Source organism: Pteropus vampyrus, unplaced genomic scaffold (assembly GCF_000151845.1).
Source record: "Pteropus vampyrus isolate Shadow unplaced genomic scaffold, Pvam_2.0 Scaffold422, whole genome shotgun sequence".
In the NCBI taxonomy this organism is placed as follows: domain Eukaryota; kingdom Metazoa; phylum Chordata; class Mammalia; order Chiroptera; family Pteropodidae; genus Pteropus; species Pteropus vampyrus.
The window spans coordinates 358,170-377,282 of record NW_011889203.1 but is presented as its reverse complement, the minus strand read 5'-3'; the positions used below and the strand labels follow the sequence as shown (position 1 = coordinate 377,282).

At 37.1% G+C, this 19,113-nt stretch overlaps 1 protein-coding gene across 1 annotated transcript in view; it reads right to left on the bottom strand.

Annotated features, from left to right (window-relative positions):
• Positions 1-19,113, bottom strand: part of CD109 (CD109 molecule) — a 109,371-nt gene that overhangs the window by 57,810 nt on the left and 32,448 nt on the right. The window contains exons 6-7 of the mRNA XM_011381024.2: positions 3,981-4,020; positions 1,318-1,402 (exon numbers count right to left, since the gene is read on the bottom strand). Coding sequence (XP_011379326.1) covers positions 1,318-1,402; positions 3,981-4,020 — 125 coding nt within the window. The remainder of the gene's footprint in view (positions 1-1,317; positions 1,403-3,980; positions 4,021-19,113) is intronic.

The window sequence follows — 19,113 nt, the reverse complement described above, 5'->3', positions numbered from 1 at the left end:
GTACCAGATTTTAAGAACCACTCTTTTAACTGATTCTATTAAATCCCTAGCACAGCCCTGAATACTAGAAACAGAAGCAAAGAAGATATCCACACTCAGCTTAATCCATGCAAACACTAGTGCTTAATCCATTCAAAGATTGAATTTGCACTCACTAAGTTTTATAAGCATTAGTCAAAGAATTCAAATAAAACTCAGACAGAATGCTTAACCTTCAGCTAAGATCAAGGACAAGATAATTATGTAAAATGCAGGCATTTGTGTGTCTTCTAAACCACAAATCCATCTACAGTACCCACAGCTGCCCCTTATTTGAACACACACAGAAAGCTAACTGGGTATACAAATCGCAGACATGTTTTTGCCTTTGTGTCACGTGGATTCACATGCTTTTTGCCAAACAGAAATTAAAGCAGGAGTCCTCAGAATGTTTTAGTCTCTGGACTGTTTCTGCCAGAAGATTCGCAGCCCATCGCTTGCCACTGCCACCAACCTTCACCAGGGTAGGAACTTGTTGACGAGTGAGACAGCAGTGAGATGAGGTCCAGTTTTTGTCAGCTATTACAAATAAATTCTGAAACTAAATAAATTTCAGAAGCAAAAGCACAAATATTGATTGACACGTCAGAAATAAAAGCTACAAGAGATCAGTCCTGGAATTACTTGAGGGCAACCCTATCCTTCACTCTGAGAACTGCTAATCTCAGCGTATACTTCTGAAACGCGCTAGTCTGGAACTCTGAGGATGCCTCAGCAAAACCAGATGCTATGCTGTTCAAGCCAGTGGATCAATATCATAAGAGCCACAATACATCTGTTACGCAGGGTGGGTTTGAAGTCTCTGTGAACACATGCTAAAACGGATAATGAATGTTAATTATTTACTCATCTGCTAATTGCAATAAAACAACCAAATCCCTGCCCCAAGATTCAGCTTCCATTACCAACAGAGAAAAAATTAGCATTTAAGAAGAGATAAATCGCCTCAATCCATGCCAGTTGAACAAGGAAGAACAAAAGATAAAAAAAAAAAAATTAATCTGGCATAATCTGTAATGTAAATCCCCTTGATTTGTCTTGGAAAGACACTAATCTGTGAGAAACTTTAGAACTGGATCAGTTTGAAAGCAGAGAGATGGGTTCAAAAACCTGTGCACACATGTTCCATGCTTAATTATTTATTATAGATCTCTGTTTGCTGCCCATGGGGGCATTTTAATAAGCAGAGCATTGTGCTAATATTCTGGGGTATATAATAAGTTCTTTGTCATACAGTTTTATAACAGTTTATAGGCATAAAAGAAAAATTATACTTACTTTGCTGTGATAGTACCGTTCAAATTCTTAGACTTTAAAGAACAATACAATGGTGTCTGCAGAGCAACTTCAAATTTTGGCAATACTGGAAAGGAAAACCAAAGGGAAATATTTTAAAGAATTTACCACCATTTTCAGCTTAACAAAATAACAAACAGAATTGTTCTAAAGGGGTTGATCATTAGTACTATTTGAACTTAGATTCATTATGATCCAAATACATGATAACATACAGATAAAAAGCACTTTCTTTTCACCCAAAATTAGAAAGCCCTATGAGGTTGGTGACTGAACAGCGACAGTGGGGGCTAGTCGCTGTGGATACCTACGTCAGTTTGGTAGAACCTAAACTGTATCCAGAACCCTAGAAGCAAAAGGCTCCTGAGTACTAGAAAACCAGGCTTTTTTCAGCTGTCACCCATTAGTATGGACATATTAATTGTTAGACTATTTCCATAACACATCGTAAACAGCTGCTTCTATAGCCACCCCTACCCTAGGGCCTCTTTCCAAGTTGGTTACTAAAAGCCCATCCCCCCAGGGGCCTCATGACTCTCCTTTTTCTGCATGGTGACATATATGCAGTCATAAAAAATCCTTGTCATTTGAGACAATCAATGGCAAATCTGGTGACAGTCTAATGTAATGAATTGCTATAAGGAAAAAGTTGCATAGTAGGATTTCTAGTTAATAACTAAGATATGAACACAAAATAATGATGTTTTTTCTTGTGTGGCAGGTACCAAAAGGTAGGTAATTCCAATATTAGAAAACTCTACTTTGGTTACCTTTATATAATTAAGGTATAAAACATTTTATCAATATTAATACTATATGATGTAAAGCACTCCACCAGAGTATAAAATTTTTGTTTCCTTTCACTCTACAGAAATACTTTTTTTTTCCTAACTTCATTGACCAAAGAAAAGATCCACTTCATAAAAAGGCATCTAACCATTCAATTAACACAAGAGAAGTATTGAGAAGGCCGATGGGTCAACAATACAGAGCAGACCTCTAGCTTCAAACCAGACTAAAGACCTTTGGTGTGCCAAGACACTCCTGGACTCTAGACCAGTCTAGGGTTGGACAGTCAAAAAAGGCCACATTTCAACTGTGACCTTCCTCCAAGGCCCTCCACCAACATAGCAGTTAGGGGCCACTCAGATATAGAATTTCCTTAGAGTAAAGAAATTCAAATGTCCTATCCTCAAACATCATAGGTTGGCAATCAATTCAGTGGCTCCACTATATCCTATTCAACAGTATACCAGCAAACAGCACTACCGCTATGAAGAAAGCCTTAAAAATCTTGGCCACTTTTGATTTATTCTTCTAGATCAAGGCTGTCCATAATAAATAAAATGTGAGCCACATGGTATAATTTTAGATTTCTAGTAGTCGCATTTAAAAAGTAAAAAGAAGCAGGGGAAATTAATTTTTGTAACATTTTACTTAACCCCACGTATCCAAAATATTATCACTGCAACATGTAATTAATATAAAAACTATTATCAATGAGTGAATTTTTTCTTATTTTTGCACTTTTCTTCAAAATCTGGTGTTTTACACACTTAGAGCGCCTCTCCATTTGAGCTAGCCACATTTCAAGTGCTCAACAGCCACACATGCTGAGTGACCCCCCAAAATGGACAACAGAGTTCCAGTTCAGGGATCAGTAAACAATGACCAGCATGAGCTAAGAATGGCTTTTGCATTCTTAATTGGTTGGAAAAAATCAAAAGAATATTTTACGACACATAAAAATTATATGAAATTCAGATTTCCATGTCCATAAGTAAAATGTTATTGCATCACAGCCACATTCAACTACATATTGCCTATGGTTGCTTCAAGCTACAAGGCAAAGTTGAGTAGTTATAATACAGACATATGGCCCAGAGAGTCTAAAATATTACTATCTGGCCTTATTTTATAGGGGAAACTTTGCCGATCTCTGTTCTAGTTTATCATGGGACTTAGATGTGACAATGTGGTATGATATATGTGGGGCATGAGACACAAAGATGTAAGCAAACTACTTTCCAGAATTTCTAAAGCCTGAATGAGACACGATCTCAAAAGGTGACACAAATCACATGAAAAAGTTTGTGTATGACTTCAAAATAACTCTTCAGTTTATAACTAGTAGTAGATCCTATGCTTTCACACTCATCTTTTCTTCCTTTCCCTCTACAAACAAAATAGTTGGGTCACACTATTTTTATCTATGTGTTCCTAACTGTGATATTATAAATGTGGCACCTGCAGAAAGAGGATGTACCCAAGGGAGACGGTCTTTACTGGTACCTATCACATGAAAACTATGGGAAATAACTGATGTTATGTTTTTAAAAAATACAAAATTTTAAATATGTATGTTATGATCACAATAAAGTAGAAAAAAACGAAATAATTGTGCATAAGAAAAAGACTAGCATAATGGGTCTAAAGGTGATCTTTTTTTTCTCCTTTATTCTTTACAGTGACCTTTATTGTACTTGCACTTTTACAAAGAAAAAATGATTAGACCTATAAGAAATGTCAAGATTTTACCTCCACTGTGATTTTTATTTTAAATAAGACATCTCTTAGAAATTTCTCTTATCGCTGTGGAGAGTAATAAACATGTTTTCCTTCAAAATAAATTGAAGAACTCTTACCATATTCTGAAACCTGAAATAAGTGATGATATGTCTGGTCCTATTTGGAGGAAGAAAAAAAGACAAGAAAACTTTATGAATTATTTTGCTTGCTTACTTACCTCACAAAAAAAATTTAGAAAAAAAAATTAATACATTTATAATGATTTAATGAACAAATGTTTATTTTCATTTGTAGTTGATATTTAGTCTTCCACAACATGATGTCTGAAATTTCATGAGTTTTCCTTGCCAATTCTCTAACACAAAAGATGACCTGATTCTGTAAATCACTATAGGTCATATAAACAAACGGCTTCATCTGACTTCCATCATTTGTGAAATGAGAACTAGATTAAATTAGATAATTCAGGAATTTATGAGACAAGGCTAACACATTTCAAACTAATAGGAAAGGACTTCAAATTTATTTTGAAGATCACCATCAAAAATAAACCAAAGGAGAAAATGAAGTTACATATAATTCAAATATTTGTAAATGGACCAACATCCTCTACTTTCCCAATTCCTGGAATTATTTTCTAGTGTAACCACTAAATCAATACATTCTACCCTATTTTAACAGATATTGTTAATTATTTCCTTTTGCAAATCAACAAAAAAAGTGACTAATTATATCTTTTTTCCCTAACTCCTCATATTTCTATCTGTCCATTCTTAATCAAAGGTAACACATTAAGTAGAACCGCTTCAAAAGAGCTAAGTAATTCCACTAATAAAATCTGTATTCTAATTCTGATTCCCTAAATTTCTCAAAGAAAATACACTGATGCAGCTACATAATATTAGCTTTTTAAAAAATTACCCTTGGTTAACCTAAAGCATCTGTACATCAAGTTATTTTTTTAATCCTAAAGCATATAGTTAATTTTAAAGTATAAAATAAATGAAACTACTTATACACTAACAAAATAGTTTTCTAAAATTTGGCTTCAATGCTGTCATTTAAAGTAGATCCCAAAGAAACTGTGTCAATCAAAGTCTTTAAGAATCTCCACATTTGTACCTCTATCTTAAATTTTTATGTCATAAATAAGAATATTATATATTACATGTTATGCTCAAAACTCAAATCAAGAAGGTAATCTACCCATTTTAGTGGTAAACATGTCTAGTCTTTAAATTACTTTTTGCTTTACAACTACGGCCCACTCCGTTAAGGCTTTGAATAAGTAACTTGACAATGATGCCTGTCAAGTTAAATTCATATGGCAAATATTAAGCACCAAATGTAAAACACTGTATGAAGTTCTGTAAAGATAAATTACAGTCAGTCTTCAGCATCAGAGGGTCAGTCTAGAGATGGAGACAGACATAGTCAAGAGCGATACAAGACTGACAGTGTCCTGGAGTTTCATGCACTGTGCTTTGATCTGATTCTCCCCTATGCTTGACTTACACATACTTTCATCTCTACCCATCTGCCAAGACTTAGCTCAAATATTACTGCTTCCTCAAATCTCCAATCAAAAGTAATCTCTCTGCCTCCACGCACGTTAGTTCTTCCTTCTTTGTCACTTTTTAGTCTGTATCATAATAGTTAGATACATAGCTTATCTTGATGCAAGTTCTTTGATGTCTAGGTCCATGATGGGCCATTTTAATCCCTCATAGTTTACCCTTTGTAGTACCAACTTAACAGAGTGCCTGATACCAAAAAAAAAAGTGTTCAATAAAATGTGTTAGATTATATGAAAATTATTAGCTTTGACAAATGTAGAAAATCAACTAATTTGTTTGGACCTACTTTAAACAGCCTTGAAACCAAGTTTTAGGCAATTATTTATTTAACACATGAGTAGTTACATTAGATTATATTTGAAATGAATTCTCCCTCCCTGCCTCTTACATTGCCAGTCATCCCCGATAACTCCTGGATTTTTCATCTCTCTGTTTACTGTCTCCTTCCCTTTCATTCAGCCTATAAATATTTTCAAATCTTATGTCCTCTTGGTACTCCTTAAGTGTCTTTCTGATTTATTCCTTGTTTCTTCAGTGGTCCTCTCTTTCTGATCCTGAAATGTTGGCCCTTCTCATCCTGAACCCACTGCTCTTCCCGCTCTCCAGACCTTTAATGAGCTCATCAACTCATGGTTTAAACTGCCAACCCTATACTAAAAATTCCTAAATAGTTATCTCTAGCCTGCACCTCAGTATAGAGATTCCAATTCAAATCCACCTTCTAGACATCTCTGCCTAAATGTCCTACAAAACATCCTGGAATACTTTACCTGGATTTAGCCTCGACTAGGCACCCTTTCTTGATCGCCTCTCCCCACGTTATGTTAGATGGCCTTTCTCACCCGTAAAATCCTGAGTAAAATTCAATCATCTTACTTAACACAATATATTTTAATTTTCTGTTTTGTTTTGTGTCCATCTCCCGTAAGAGAATATGAAACCACTGAAGGCACGGCACCTAAATCAGCATCCCTTCCATGTTTGTTGAATGAATGTATGTATAAAGAATGAACAAAGTAATTCCTGTCCCCAGGCTGGTTCTTACAGGGTTCATCACATTAGCCTCAGTTATCATACGATATATCCTACAAGAACTTAAAATAACCTTCTCACGAGCAGAATAAGACTATTCTGTCAAAGAGGCACAGCCATCTGTCAAATGATGCATAGAAAAACCCTCTCTGCCCTGCATTTGAAGGTAATGTGAGTGCCAAGGAGTGGAAGAAGCCAGCCATTATGGAAAACAAGAAAAAGCAGAAGGAACGTGCTTCTTTTCGGTCATTTTGAATTCTTCCGATAAATCAAAAAATCATTTTGCAACTGAGTGCTGACAGTGCGCTTTGGACCAGATGAGGTTCATAAGTAGTGAAATGCAATTCAAGAAATAAATTACTTTACTATCCAAGGAGTTTGAAAAACAAAAATGGATTTTGTAATTTTCAAGATATCATCCAATAGGCAATCGGACCGTACCAATTTTCACAATGAGTTTAGTTATTTCTATAAAATATTTTTACCAAGTATATAATCAAGAATGCTAGAAGATACTGAAATATTTGAAATTAACAATAATTCATAGAATTAACAGCAATTTGTGCTACATATAAAGACAAAAACACTGAGTACTTCCATAAGTCTAGAACAGGGATCTGCAATCTTTTTCTATAAAAGGCCAGATAGTAAATAGTTTAGGCTTTACAAGTGCAAGGGTTTAGAACAGGCCTCCCCAAAATGTGCCACTTTGGCATGTGAATTATTTTGAGCTGAAGACAACCAAGACCCTGCAGGCTCACAAGAAATTTTTACCTCTCCCTTAAAGAATTTAAATTAGGGCCTTGCACATAATACGAGTTATTACCAGAAATAACTTTTTATGACCCATATAGAGAGCGGGGCAAACTACTAAATACTGAGCATTTGCTCTTCTTATTGTCCTGCAATGACCCTCTGAAGCCCCAAGGCACCTTTCTTCATCCTTATCTCATAATGCCTCAGACATTTCATTTTAACTTTCTGTCTCTGTTCTGATTCTCTCATGCATGTTGGGTTCTCATATGCATGCAATCAAATTTGGTTATTTTCTCTTGTTACTCTGTTTCATGTCAATTTGATTATTAGACCAACTGGAAGAACCTAGAAGGACAAAGGAAAGTTTCTTCCTCCCTACACAAGCCACATGATCCCTGTCGAAACTATTCGACTCTGATGTTGGAGTGCAAAAGCAGACAGAGATAACACATAAACAAATGAGACTGTGTTCCAATAAAACTTTATTTACAAAAACAGGTGTTGGGCTGGATTTGGCCTATAAGCGAGGATTTGCTGACTCAGATCTAAATAAAATTTATTTCCAAATTATTCTGTGTTAATTCCAGCTGAACTAAATTAAATTTGACCAGACTTAACTGAAAACATGCCACAAAATCAAACTGAGGCCTTTTATAGCAAGTACAAATTTCATTTACTGAACAATTTTCCTTCAATTTCAAAGAAACGATCTGCTTCAAAATGAGTTTTTATGTTTATTCTAGCTCATCGAATATAGTTTGTGTTTATTCACTCTGCCAGCAACTGGAGAGAGAGGCTGGCCTGAAGGCAAAAATACTTGGGCAGCATGTCTTCTAAGCAAACACCTTTCCAGGAAAGAGAATAAATAACTCATCAATGTCGTCTTAGCTCTTCTTTCCCCAATATGGTCACCATTCCATGGGGAAAGCACTCTCTTAAAAAAACCTGCTCTTCAGCACATATATTCATTTTCTGTTTGTATCAGATGTGAGCCTGTTTCAGTCAGATTTTCTGAAGAACTTCTAAAGCAGAAATGAAAAAAGAACCATGAGATATTTTCAGTAATCTCTGTAATTTCTTTACTCTCTTATTCTTAAATCAAAGTTGAGTGCGAAGGTGTATGTATGGAAACCAATCAAATGAAGGGAGAAAGAGAAAACATTATTTTTACTACCCTCCTAAAAAATATGCTGACTAGAGTGCAAATTGTGGACATGTGAATTACAACACCATATCTCCATATATTCCAGTTACAGAATTGCCCTTCTCGAAGAGTGAAGCCATCCAACTCTTGAGAGGGTTTCTATTTTTAACAAACTTAAAGAAACATGGCATACTACATGACCATTAAAATAGATATTCTTTTAAAATTCAGATCAGCTTCTATCAACTCTTGCTTCTACAGTAAAATTTTTTTAATGCCAGAAACAGAGCTAAAGTGCAGGATGGATTATATTTTGTTTGCACATTTAGGATCATTTTAATTTCCCAAAAGTCTGCCTTAGCATTGATCTCCAATGTCCGTATTTAATTTTTATTTAAAGATTAAGAAAGGGACTGAATTTTTATATCTACACATAACAGGATGTTAAAATGGAACTACTTCAGACTCAGTTTTGGCTTGTGTCTCAAGACAACAGATGCCAACTACATCCATATTCCAAAGTGAGGTGCAAGACTAGCTGCAGGACTTGCAAAGGTTTCCAAAAACTGAGTTTTCAACTCTCAACCAAAAATCAAGATGAAAATAAACTAGAAAGGAATCTTAGTACACAGCTTCTGATGAGCTAGGAGTCCTACACACCCCACCCTGGGATCAGGTGGACGTTGCTTGCTTCTCACTTCAAGCCTAGGAAAAGGACTTTGTTCAACAGGACAATCAAGAGAGTCGGATGTGTGTTCCCAGGAGTGTCCTGAAGTTGTCATTTGGCAGGCATTGGAAATGCCTGAACAACCTAAAGGGCAAATACTGCTACTGATCAGCTGCATGGACAGCTGAGCCAAGAGAGGATGCTGAGTCGGGTGGTCTGCGCCTGCTGAGTTTCAAGGAGCAGAGAATACATGAGCATTTTTCCTCAACTAGATATGAAAATAGAGAGAGCCAGCATGGGACTACCTTCTCTCATGATCAAAACCAGCCTCTTGATGGGGCAAGGCCACCTCAGGAGGTGGAAGCTGGAGGTGAACTGTGGATGCCCAGGAGCTGAAGACAGAGCTATGATCTGCCAGCTAGAGGAGACAGATTCAAAAGCATCACAGACACTTTGGATAAGAGACTTCTCATCAATGTTAAGAGTGCTCCAAAAAACCCACAAATGAGTTCTAAAAAGGAAAGATGTTGGTTTTAAATGCCTATAGTCCTTGAAAGCTTTGATGCCAGATGACAAGAGTATTCCACTGACCCATATTAAATTTCCATTTTCGTAGGACAAATGTTGGCAAATTCGTATGACTGATTCTTATACAAGTAAAAATTTTTTACCCCTCTCCTCTATTCCCTTCTAGGGAGTCCAATGCAGCCTAGTGAGTGGAGAACAGGCAGCCAGACCAGAGAAAAGCCAGGATGAGATATGGGGACACTTAATTTTATTGGACTAGACATATTAATTACTGAATGTAGATTGTTTTGTATGTGCACATGTAACCAAAAATGACAGGATCTTTATTACTAGAGGAAAAAAAAACAGAAAAAAATGGTGGTATTTGCCTTATATTTCATCCAAGGAATAGGGGAGAATTGGTCCCTAAGAACAGATCTAAATGGCAAAAGAATAATGTGGCTTTTTATTACATTTGTCGAGTAATACATGTTCCATCTCACAGTTACACACAGATAACTAACTGAGCACACCAAACTGGCCGTCTGTTCACATTAAGAAAGGCTGGAGATATAGAGGGTATCCACGTTTCTGCCTCATAAGACATTTTCCCAATGACAGAGTTATGGTTTAGAGTTCTAGGGTGATCCACAAAAGTTTACTTAATCCATAACATGAATGAAATCATATGGTATTTTTGATGCTGTCCCCACTAGATACTATATTAATTCTCTCCTTCTTAGGAACAAAAGTTTTAAATGATCTATCTATATTCTTTATTGCCCCTGTCATCTGGATTCCACCTCTACCATTCCACTGGCACAAATGGGCGCTCAGTAAGTGATGGCCACTTGCCTCTGCTAATCGCCCATCGCCTCTCTCAGGCCTTGCTCTCCAGGAGGCCTCCGAAGCACCTGGTTCTTGGCCAATCTCTCTGAATTCCTTCCCTTCCACTCTGTGTCTGCACTCTCTTGTTTCTCTCTTTTCCAAGTCTGACTATTCTTTCTCTATTGCTTTGGATGACTCCTTTTCTTAGATCCTGAATGTAGTGTTTTCCAACTAATTAATCTAAACCCCATTTGCTCTTCTCTTTCCCCCAAACCAAACTTCTAGCTCTGGCATACTTAGAATCTGTAATGAATGATTCTCCCAAAGACCACACTTGAAATCCCAGTCACCTTTGTTAAAAGATAAACTGAAGGATATTTAAAAATTTTGCCAGTTTATTTGGGCATAACTTGAATGAAATCAGGCAGCACCAAACCGGAAGTGGTTAGGAGCATGCCCCCAAAGAGCTCAGGGAGATGCTTTTATAGAGAAAAAACAGAAGCAAAGTAAGGCAATTATTGATTGGCTATCACTTAAAGCTTAGTTGGCTGTTTGTGATTGGTCGTTCTTAGGGTTTTGATTTCACAACCCTGAGGCATTTATATGCTTAAATTTTGGTTTGCTTATGTAGGTCACCATAGTATTTGAGCCACATTACTCTAATGGCCACTCTGTTTAATTACTCCTCTTTCTCTAGTGTCCCAAACATGATCCTGTCAGTCACTAAATCTAATGATTCTGACTTTAAAGTGTTTCTTGAGTCTATAGCCATGTCACCCTGAACATGCCCGATCTCAGAAGCTAAGCAGGGTTGGGCCTGTTAGTACTTGGATGGGAGACCATGTAGAAATATCAGGTGCTGTAGGCATTTAAAAAAAAAGTGTTTCTTGACACTTTAGATCCTCTTTAGTTCATGCTGCTCCCCTAAAGGAGCCTCCTATTACTCTCCAACTAGACTATTATAACCTAACATAGAAGGTATCATGCATTTCTTAAACAATGATACTAACTTCCTGGTAGTCTCCCCGACTTCACTTCCTCTCCCCTCAATCACCCCGCATGCTATGATCTTCCTAAAATATTACTTTAATCATGTTATACTATTGTCTAAAAATTTTCTGCAAAAATCAACAGGACAATAAATATTTATGGGTTTTTTTGTTTGGGGGTTTAACATAAGTGTGACATTCTACTGAATAATGTCTGGGTGTTTTCACACTGAACATGCATTACTTTTGTAGACAGAGGGAAAAAATAAGCGTATAATTTTGATATCTTTTATAATTTGAGAGACTCATTCATGGACATTTTTGCTTTCTTTGTCTTAACAAGTTTTATATGAAATTTATAACACTGAAATTCAAAGTCAAATAAAAGTTTTTAGAGTCCCCCCCGCCACTGTACAAAATGAAATCTAAAACTTCAGCCTGCTATCCAATATCTTCCACATATTGACCCATAAACTCTTCCAGTTTTCTCTTCAACTCCTACTTTCTACAAGGCTGCTTGCTACTCCAGGCAACTGCCTGCTTCCAACTCTACAGCTCTGTCACTGAGCTCCCAGCCTTGTTCTACCTCCTCCCGACAAGTTCCTATCCAAGTCCCACAGTGCCCTCTACCTCCATCTAGTCAAAGCATGGAATTTCAAAGGTATGATGAGGTTCTACAAGTTCTCTGATCCAAGCCCCTTATTTTACAGCGGGAGAAACTGAGATCCAGGACTAAAATGACTTGTTCACAGTCCCTCAACTAAAGCACAAGGCACTGGGTCTTATAACTCCCAATCTATGCTCTTTGCATTTATTACACGATGTTGTCCCTGACTGTGAGCTCCTTAATAGTAGGGCCCATGTCTTATCATTTTTAGATGTATACTGCCTGGGGTTGCTTTCCACCTAACATACAAAAGGAAAATTCCATATTTTTAGCTTTATTCAGATCCCTACTAATGTTCCTAATATTTACAGAACAGTAATCATTTAATACCCTATCTTTTTCTCTCTTTTACTTTTACCATAGATTAGCAAAGAACTTCAAAATTACAAAAACTCGCAATGGAAATATCATCCAGTAAAATTGTCAGTAGATGTATATTGAATTACAAAGAGAAAGGACAGACATGCAGAATGATTGAAAATGTTTATTAAAATTTATACTGTTTTACTCTTTCCTCTTTGGAACCTAAACATCTGTGGTTTAAAATGCAGATGCAAAATATTCCTCTGGAGGTTCTCAACCTGGATTGAACACCAGGGTCAACTGCGGTAGGCTCAATAAATAAAGATGCCCAGTTCCCGGCTCAAAGCTACTGAATCAGAATTAAAAGGGCTGCAGCCCAAATACAACAAATGCATTCATTCATCTATTACTTCAATAGAAAATTATTGCACATAAATGCCAGGCATTGTGCTAGGTGATAGGGATACAGTTTCCTGTCATGGAGCTTTTGATTTAGTAGAAAGAAAGATACTTATCAAATAATTGCACACATTAATATACAAATACGAACAATAATAAAATGAATTAAAGTGAATTAAACTTAGAAGAAATTATGAAATCTGAAGATGAGGCTGGAAAAGTGGCATTAGATCAGGCAGGCACTCGTAAAACATATGAATTTTATCCTGAGGACAATAGAAAGCCTTTGGAAAGTTTTAAGATGAGCTAGAATGGGAGAGATGATGAAAATGAAGTTACTGGAGGGAAGAATAGGGTTAAAGTTCGGTGTGTCTTTGTCTCTGTCTCTGTCTCTGTCTCTGTCTCTGTCTCTGTCTCTGTCTCTCTCTCTCTCTCTCTCTCTCTCTCTCTCTCGTCTCTCCCTCTAATGTAAGAGACATGGCATATTAGATTTTGTGTAAAGATCGAGAGAAAGAGAGATCCAGGTTAAAGATTCAGGAGAAAGAAGAGATGATCAACAATACTGTAAGGTTTCTGAGCAAATAAAAGAAGAGAGAGGCCATGGAAGGGGTAATGGTTTCCATTTTAGATGTGAAGAGTTATATCTTTTCTGTAAAAGATGATAAGCATGAGATGGGTGCCGACACAAGGAAAAGTCCAAATCTGGCAGAGGGAGATAAAGAAATTTCTATCTGATAACTTCTCTTTTCTTTTGAAATAGAAAAGGAGATTATCTGCCAAGAGTGAGGAGTGAAGAATCAGAATCTCCACATGAGATAGCATTTTCCTGAATCTCTTCTCTCATTAGAAAGAATTACAAATATTCTGGTACTCATAAAGACTAGAACTAAACAGCTGACGAAATGAAGTTGTTCTATACCTGATATTCGCTCACAGTGATAGGATTTGGGAAAAATGGATCTAACCAATAACCAAGACACAGACCATACAAGGCTCCAGTTAGGAGATTAGTGGTCCAGGCATCATATGTCACACACACATTCATACTTCTAAAAAGTTTCACCATTTGAAGTACATATATATTTTGTCGCACAAGGGACAAACTGATTTCCTTAGTACAAAAGTATTAACTAGAAGCACATTCTCTTTAAAAACAAACAAAGAAAAAAAACCACTTATTTAATCCCTTCTGTTCTTACTGAAAGTGGAAAAAATTAAGGTTTTTTTAAGACATGCAACAGGATCACTTTTCTTGGCCACCTATCTCAAGCAAGAGGAAGAAGCAGAAGTGTAGCTACAGCTTGTATTGAATGGGAAATTTAACCTTGAGGCAAAATAGTTCAATGTATTGCTCATTTCTCCTTTTCTCACTCCACCAAGGGACTCAGTACTCATTTCAGCGCCATACCCTGGCACCCAGTGCTGCCACCAACAGTCAGAGTCCAATGAGTTATAATCTTCCAAAACTCCCTCTATGCCATGGAAAATTAAGCATCATATAGAACTATACACACACATCTCACTAGTGTCAAATTCCTGCTTTCGATGTTGCACTATAATAATGTAAGATATAACCACTGGGTACACTGCAAAAAGCTTACTCAGGACCTCTCTATACTATCCGTGAATCTCTTTCAAAGTAAAAAGTTATTTTAAAAACTAACCTTCTTATGGCTCATATCACCAAGATTATATAGTCTACTAGGTAACAGCAAGCTAATCCTTAATAACATATTAGTGGATATTAGCATGTTTTCCCTACCAGCTAAACAAATGCTGTAACATGAGTCTCCTGGACTCCAATTCTCCATCTAAAGCCATGGCTATTGTGGTCAGAATCTGAGACACTTTGAAAACAATCCAGTGTGTGAGGGGATGATCTGTGTGGAACCCTCAAATCATGTAACAGAGGTGGACAACTTAAAATAGCAGTTGCTGCACATATTAAAAAACTTAATATTGTAGAACTGAAAATATCAGAAAATCAAGCTTCTAACCCTGACATTACTATAACATTCTGTGAGCCTACAAAGACACGTCACTTCTCTCAGATTCTTCCTCCATAAAATAAAGAGATGGATCTGGGTAACCGCTAAGATCCTCCCCAGCACTAAAACTCTATGATATCTGCTAATAGTTTGCTCAGATCCTCCATTTCACTGATGATCATGACACTCTAAGGTCTGATCCCAAAGCTCTGACTGAGGCCAAAAAAATGCACCTGAAGAGAGGGGTAGGTAAGAAACACTTTAAAGAATGAGCATTCTTTTAGTAGCTTCTGGAAAGAAAAAACAAGACAAAGATATCTTTACAAAAATCAGCTTGGGGTCCAGAAATTTAAATGCACACCATCAATAGGATTGACAATAGCAGATCAAATGACTCAATAAAGTCACAGGAATAATATGGCACAAAAAATCGTGAGTGCATTTTGAATTTCATAAGAGACTAGGATATTCAGTTCTTGACTGAAATCTTTTTTTGTTTTCAGAAAGTCCAAAACATTAATCCAAAAGATCAATTTTCCTCTGGTTCACAGGTACAGCGAATACAGCAACTATACATATTCTCAAAATAAAAATATGCGCACATATTTCTACTAAATTGTAGTATCCTATAGAAGGGTGGAACTATAAGTCAAAGAACATTACAATGGATAATAATCAACAGAAGTAGTCTGGGAGAAACAATTCCTTCACTCTGTTCACTCATTTTTTTCATCCCACAAGCATGAACAGGTTCCTAAAAGAGGTCAGATACTACATAAGATAAAATAAATATGAAAATTAATAAAATAGAACGCCTGTCTTCAAGGAACTCGCAGTCTGATGAAAGGGCTCAGAGCAGGCCTCCCCATTGTGTGCCACTTTGGCACGTGGATCATTTTGAGCTGAAGGCAATCAAGACTCTGCAGGCTCAGGAGAAACTTTTACCTCTTTCTTAAAAAATTTAAATTAGGGGCCTTGCTCATAATAAGAGTTGTCACCAGAAGTAACTTTTTATGACCTATCTATAAGGCAGGGCAAACTTCTAATCACTGAACATCTGCTCTTCTTACCGTCCTGCAGTGACCTTCCTCTCCTCAGAGTCACCTCAGAAGGTCATTTTAACTTTCTTTCTCTGACTTTCTCGTATATGTGGGATTCCTGTGCATATGTATGTATTAAATTCTATTTTCTCCTGTTAATCTGTCTCATGTCGATTATTAGACCGAGAGGAAGAACCAAAGAGGATAGAGGAAAGTGTCTCCTTCTCCCCCTTACTAATAAATAAGGTAGTCACATTTTTTTTAAACACTACACTGATCAAAGTTTGGAAAAATAAAACAAATCTGGAAATTCATAGTGGTGGTGCTTGCACAACAGTGTGAATGTACTTGATGCCACTGAACTATACACTGAAAAAAGGTTAAAATGGTAATTTGTATGTATATCTTATTATTTTATGTATATACAGGTAATGTACATTTTGCCACAATTAAAAAAGGGGGGGAGGGTAACTACACTGGTCAATAAGTGCTGTCACAAAGGTGTATATGAGGGCCATGGAAGAACAGAGAACAAATGCTGACCTCTACCAGCTGACACTCAGACATCTCCTTGCCTTTCTCACTGCACATGAAAGAACTTGTGGTCTTTCCCAAAAAAAAGCAGTCTTTTAAGCTGAGAATAACAAAAGTATTCTGCAGGCCACATCCACATTCCAGAGAGCATGCCACTGATTTCTGACCTGTCACAATTTGCTCCATGCTTTCTGTTAAGCTGTCATCAAAAGCCAGGGGAGTTGACCAGATGCTACTTGTAGAGTGCTTCAAGGATGAAAACTGTCTGAACAAAGATGTGCTCTTCTGCAAAGGACAAACAGCTCCATACAAACCTGACAGCAGAAGCAAACCCACCTAGGCAACAGCTGGGCAGCAAGTTTGTAAAGATAAGGAGCATTCTGAAAGGCTATAAAAAGCTTTGAATGCTGGCAACCCTTACCTAACCTTACCACAACAACTAACTCAAGTAGATGTAACTGTTACAAACACAGGAACAATTCAAATGAGACAGCTTCTGAATTACATAATAATGTGACATCCACCATGTATTATACAGGGCTCCAAAAGAAGGATTTTAAGCCATGGAGCTATTGAATTTTCTACATTCTCTTTCTTGTCCCCTATCCCCAGGACTGGCTTCAGAGAAGGACTGAGAAACTGCAGCTGGTTACAGCCAGAAGAGACCAAAAGGTTACCTAGTTCAGTGTTTCCCAAGTTGGCTATGTATCCAAATCACCAAATAAGTTGTGAAATTACAAATTGTCCCAAAAAATCTGATTCCATAAGTCTAGGGTGTCAGGGGACTTCGTGGAGCTACTTACCTGGAGAGGTAAAGTAGCTCATAGTCTCACCACTAAGGAGTTGGGAAAAAAAAAAATTCAAGATCGGGCCCCCAATTCAGTACCTTTTCCACTACCTGACACTTCTCAGCAGAACAGATGGAAACTAAAGATGCCTGGCTATGGGCACATATCAGCACTCCTCAAAATGGGATCCAAAAAACAAATAGACCCTCCTAGAGTGCTTATTTAAAAGGCAGATTCCTAGGTCTCATAACAGCAATACTGACTTGTGATCTGGGGACAGGGCCTGGACTATGCATCTTGAACAAGCTCCCCAATCAGTTGATTCTAAGCAAACTGGTGTTTGAGACCACTGGTAAGTTCTACAAGCAGCAGCCTCAAGTGGTAAACTCAGTTGCATGAGTCATTCTGGAAGGGAAGACAGGCTTGCTCGTGCCACTGAGGAAAGAGGGCACAGGACTGCAATTATCAAGTGAGCAGGACTCTCGGTGACTGGGGCTCTCCCTCAGGTTCTCAGAGGAACGTAAAAGTCAATGCTTGAGTCACCCACAGGCCTGGAACTCTGGGCTGTGAGCTGCCCACAAGGAGAGGGATGGTGTGGCTAGATCCCTCCTGGTTCCCACCATCATTAGCCTTCCTTTTATAGAACCTCTATCTGCCTTCTAATAACCTGGAATATACTTTTTAAATCACAGATGCATTGGATAAAGAAGCTGTGATCCATATATACAATGGAATATTACTCAGCCATGAGAAGAAATGAAATACTGCCATTTGCGACAACATGGATGGACCTCGAGATAATCTAAGTGAAATAAGCCAGACAGAAAAAGTTGAAAATCACATGATATCACTTATATGTGGGATATAAATTTAAAAGCAACAAAGGAACAGGACAAACAAACAGAGACTCATGGACATGGACTATAGACTAGTGGTTTACAGAGGGTAGGGGGTGGCAGGAGCGGGGAGGTAGACAGGGTAAAGGCGGTCAACTATGTGGTGACAGAAAGAAATCTAACTATGGGGGGTGAACGTACAGTATAAATATATATATGCCTTACTGTTAAAGTGTACAGATGAAACATTGGATTTCGTTAACCAATGTCACCAAAAAAATAAAAATAAATTTTTTAAAAAATAAATAAATAAATAATCACAGACACAAGAACATTTGCAACTAAATCTGGTATATACATACAAAGGAGATAGTATTCAGACTTAAAAAGGAAAGACATTTTGACATATGCTACAACATGGATGAATCCTGATATTATGTTAAGTGAAATAAAACATCACAAACGACAAATACTGTTATAAGTCCACTTATGTGAGGCATCTAGAGAAGTCAAAATTACACAGAAAGTAGACCGGTGACTGCCAAGGTGCTGGAGGTAGGGGAAATGGCCAGTTATTGTTTAATGAATGCGTATTATTAGTTTTGCAAGATAAAAAGAGTTCTGGAGATGGATGGTAGTGATGACTGCACAGTGTGAATGTATTTAATACCACTGAACTATACACTTAAAGTAATTAAGATAGTTCATTTTATGTTATGTGTATTTTTACCACAATAAAAAAATTGAGGGGAAAAATTTGCAACTCTTTGGGAGAGCCAAGGATACCAGTCAAAAGATAGATACCTAAAGATAAGACACCTAGAGAAATACTGCAAAATATGAAAATATAAGCAGTGTTAACTTTTAAAACAAGTTATCTTGTTTTAAAGTGTAAGATGATTATCAAATCAGAGTATGTCTCTCCACTTGTCCTATAATACACCTGACTATAACAGCTTTGTAAAATATGCGTCTATGGAGAGGTGTTACAGCTAAAATGAGCCTCTAAGGAGAGGGCTGATGCACTAGGAAGTTAAGAAAGAAATCATGGAAGTAGCTGGGAGAGGTAGAAGCCATGGTGATTGTTCTTAGAGAAAAATACATGCCCAAAAGCAGCAAAGAACTATTCATATTCAATGCAGGTATGTAAATTAAATATATGCATAAGTAACACCCCAAAAAAGTCAGTGCAGT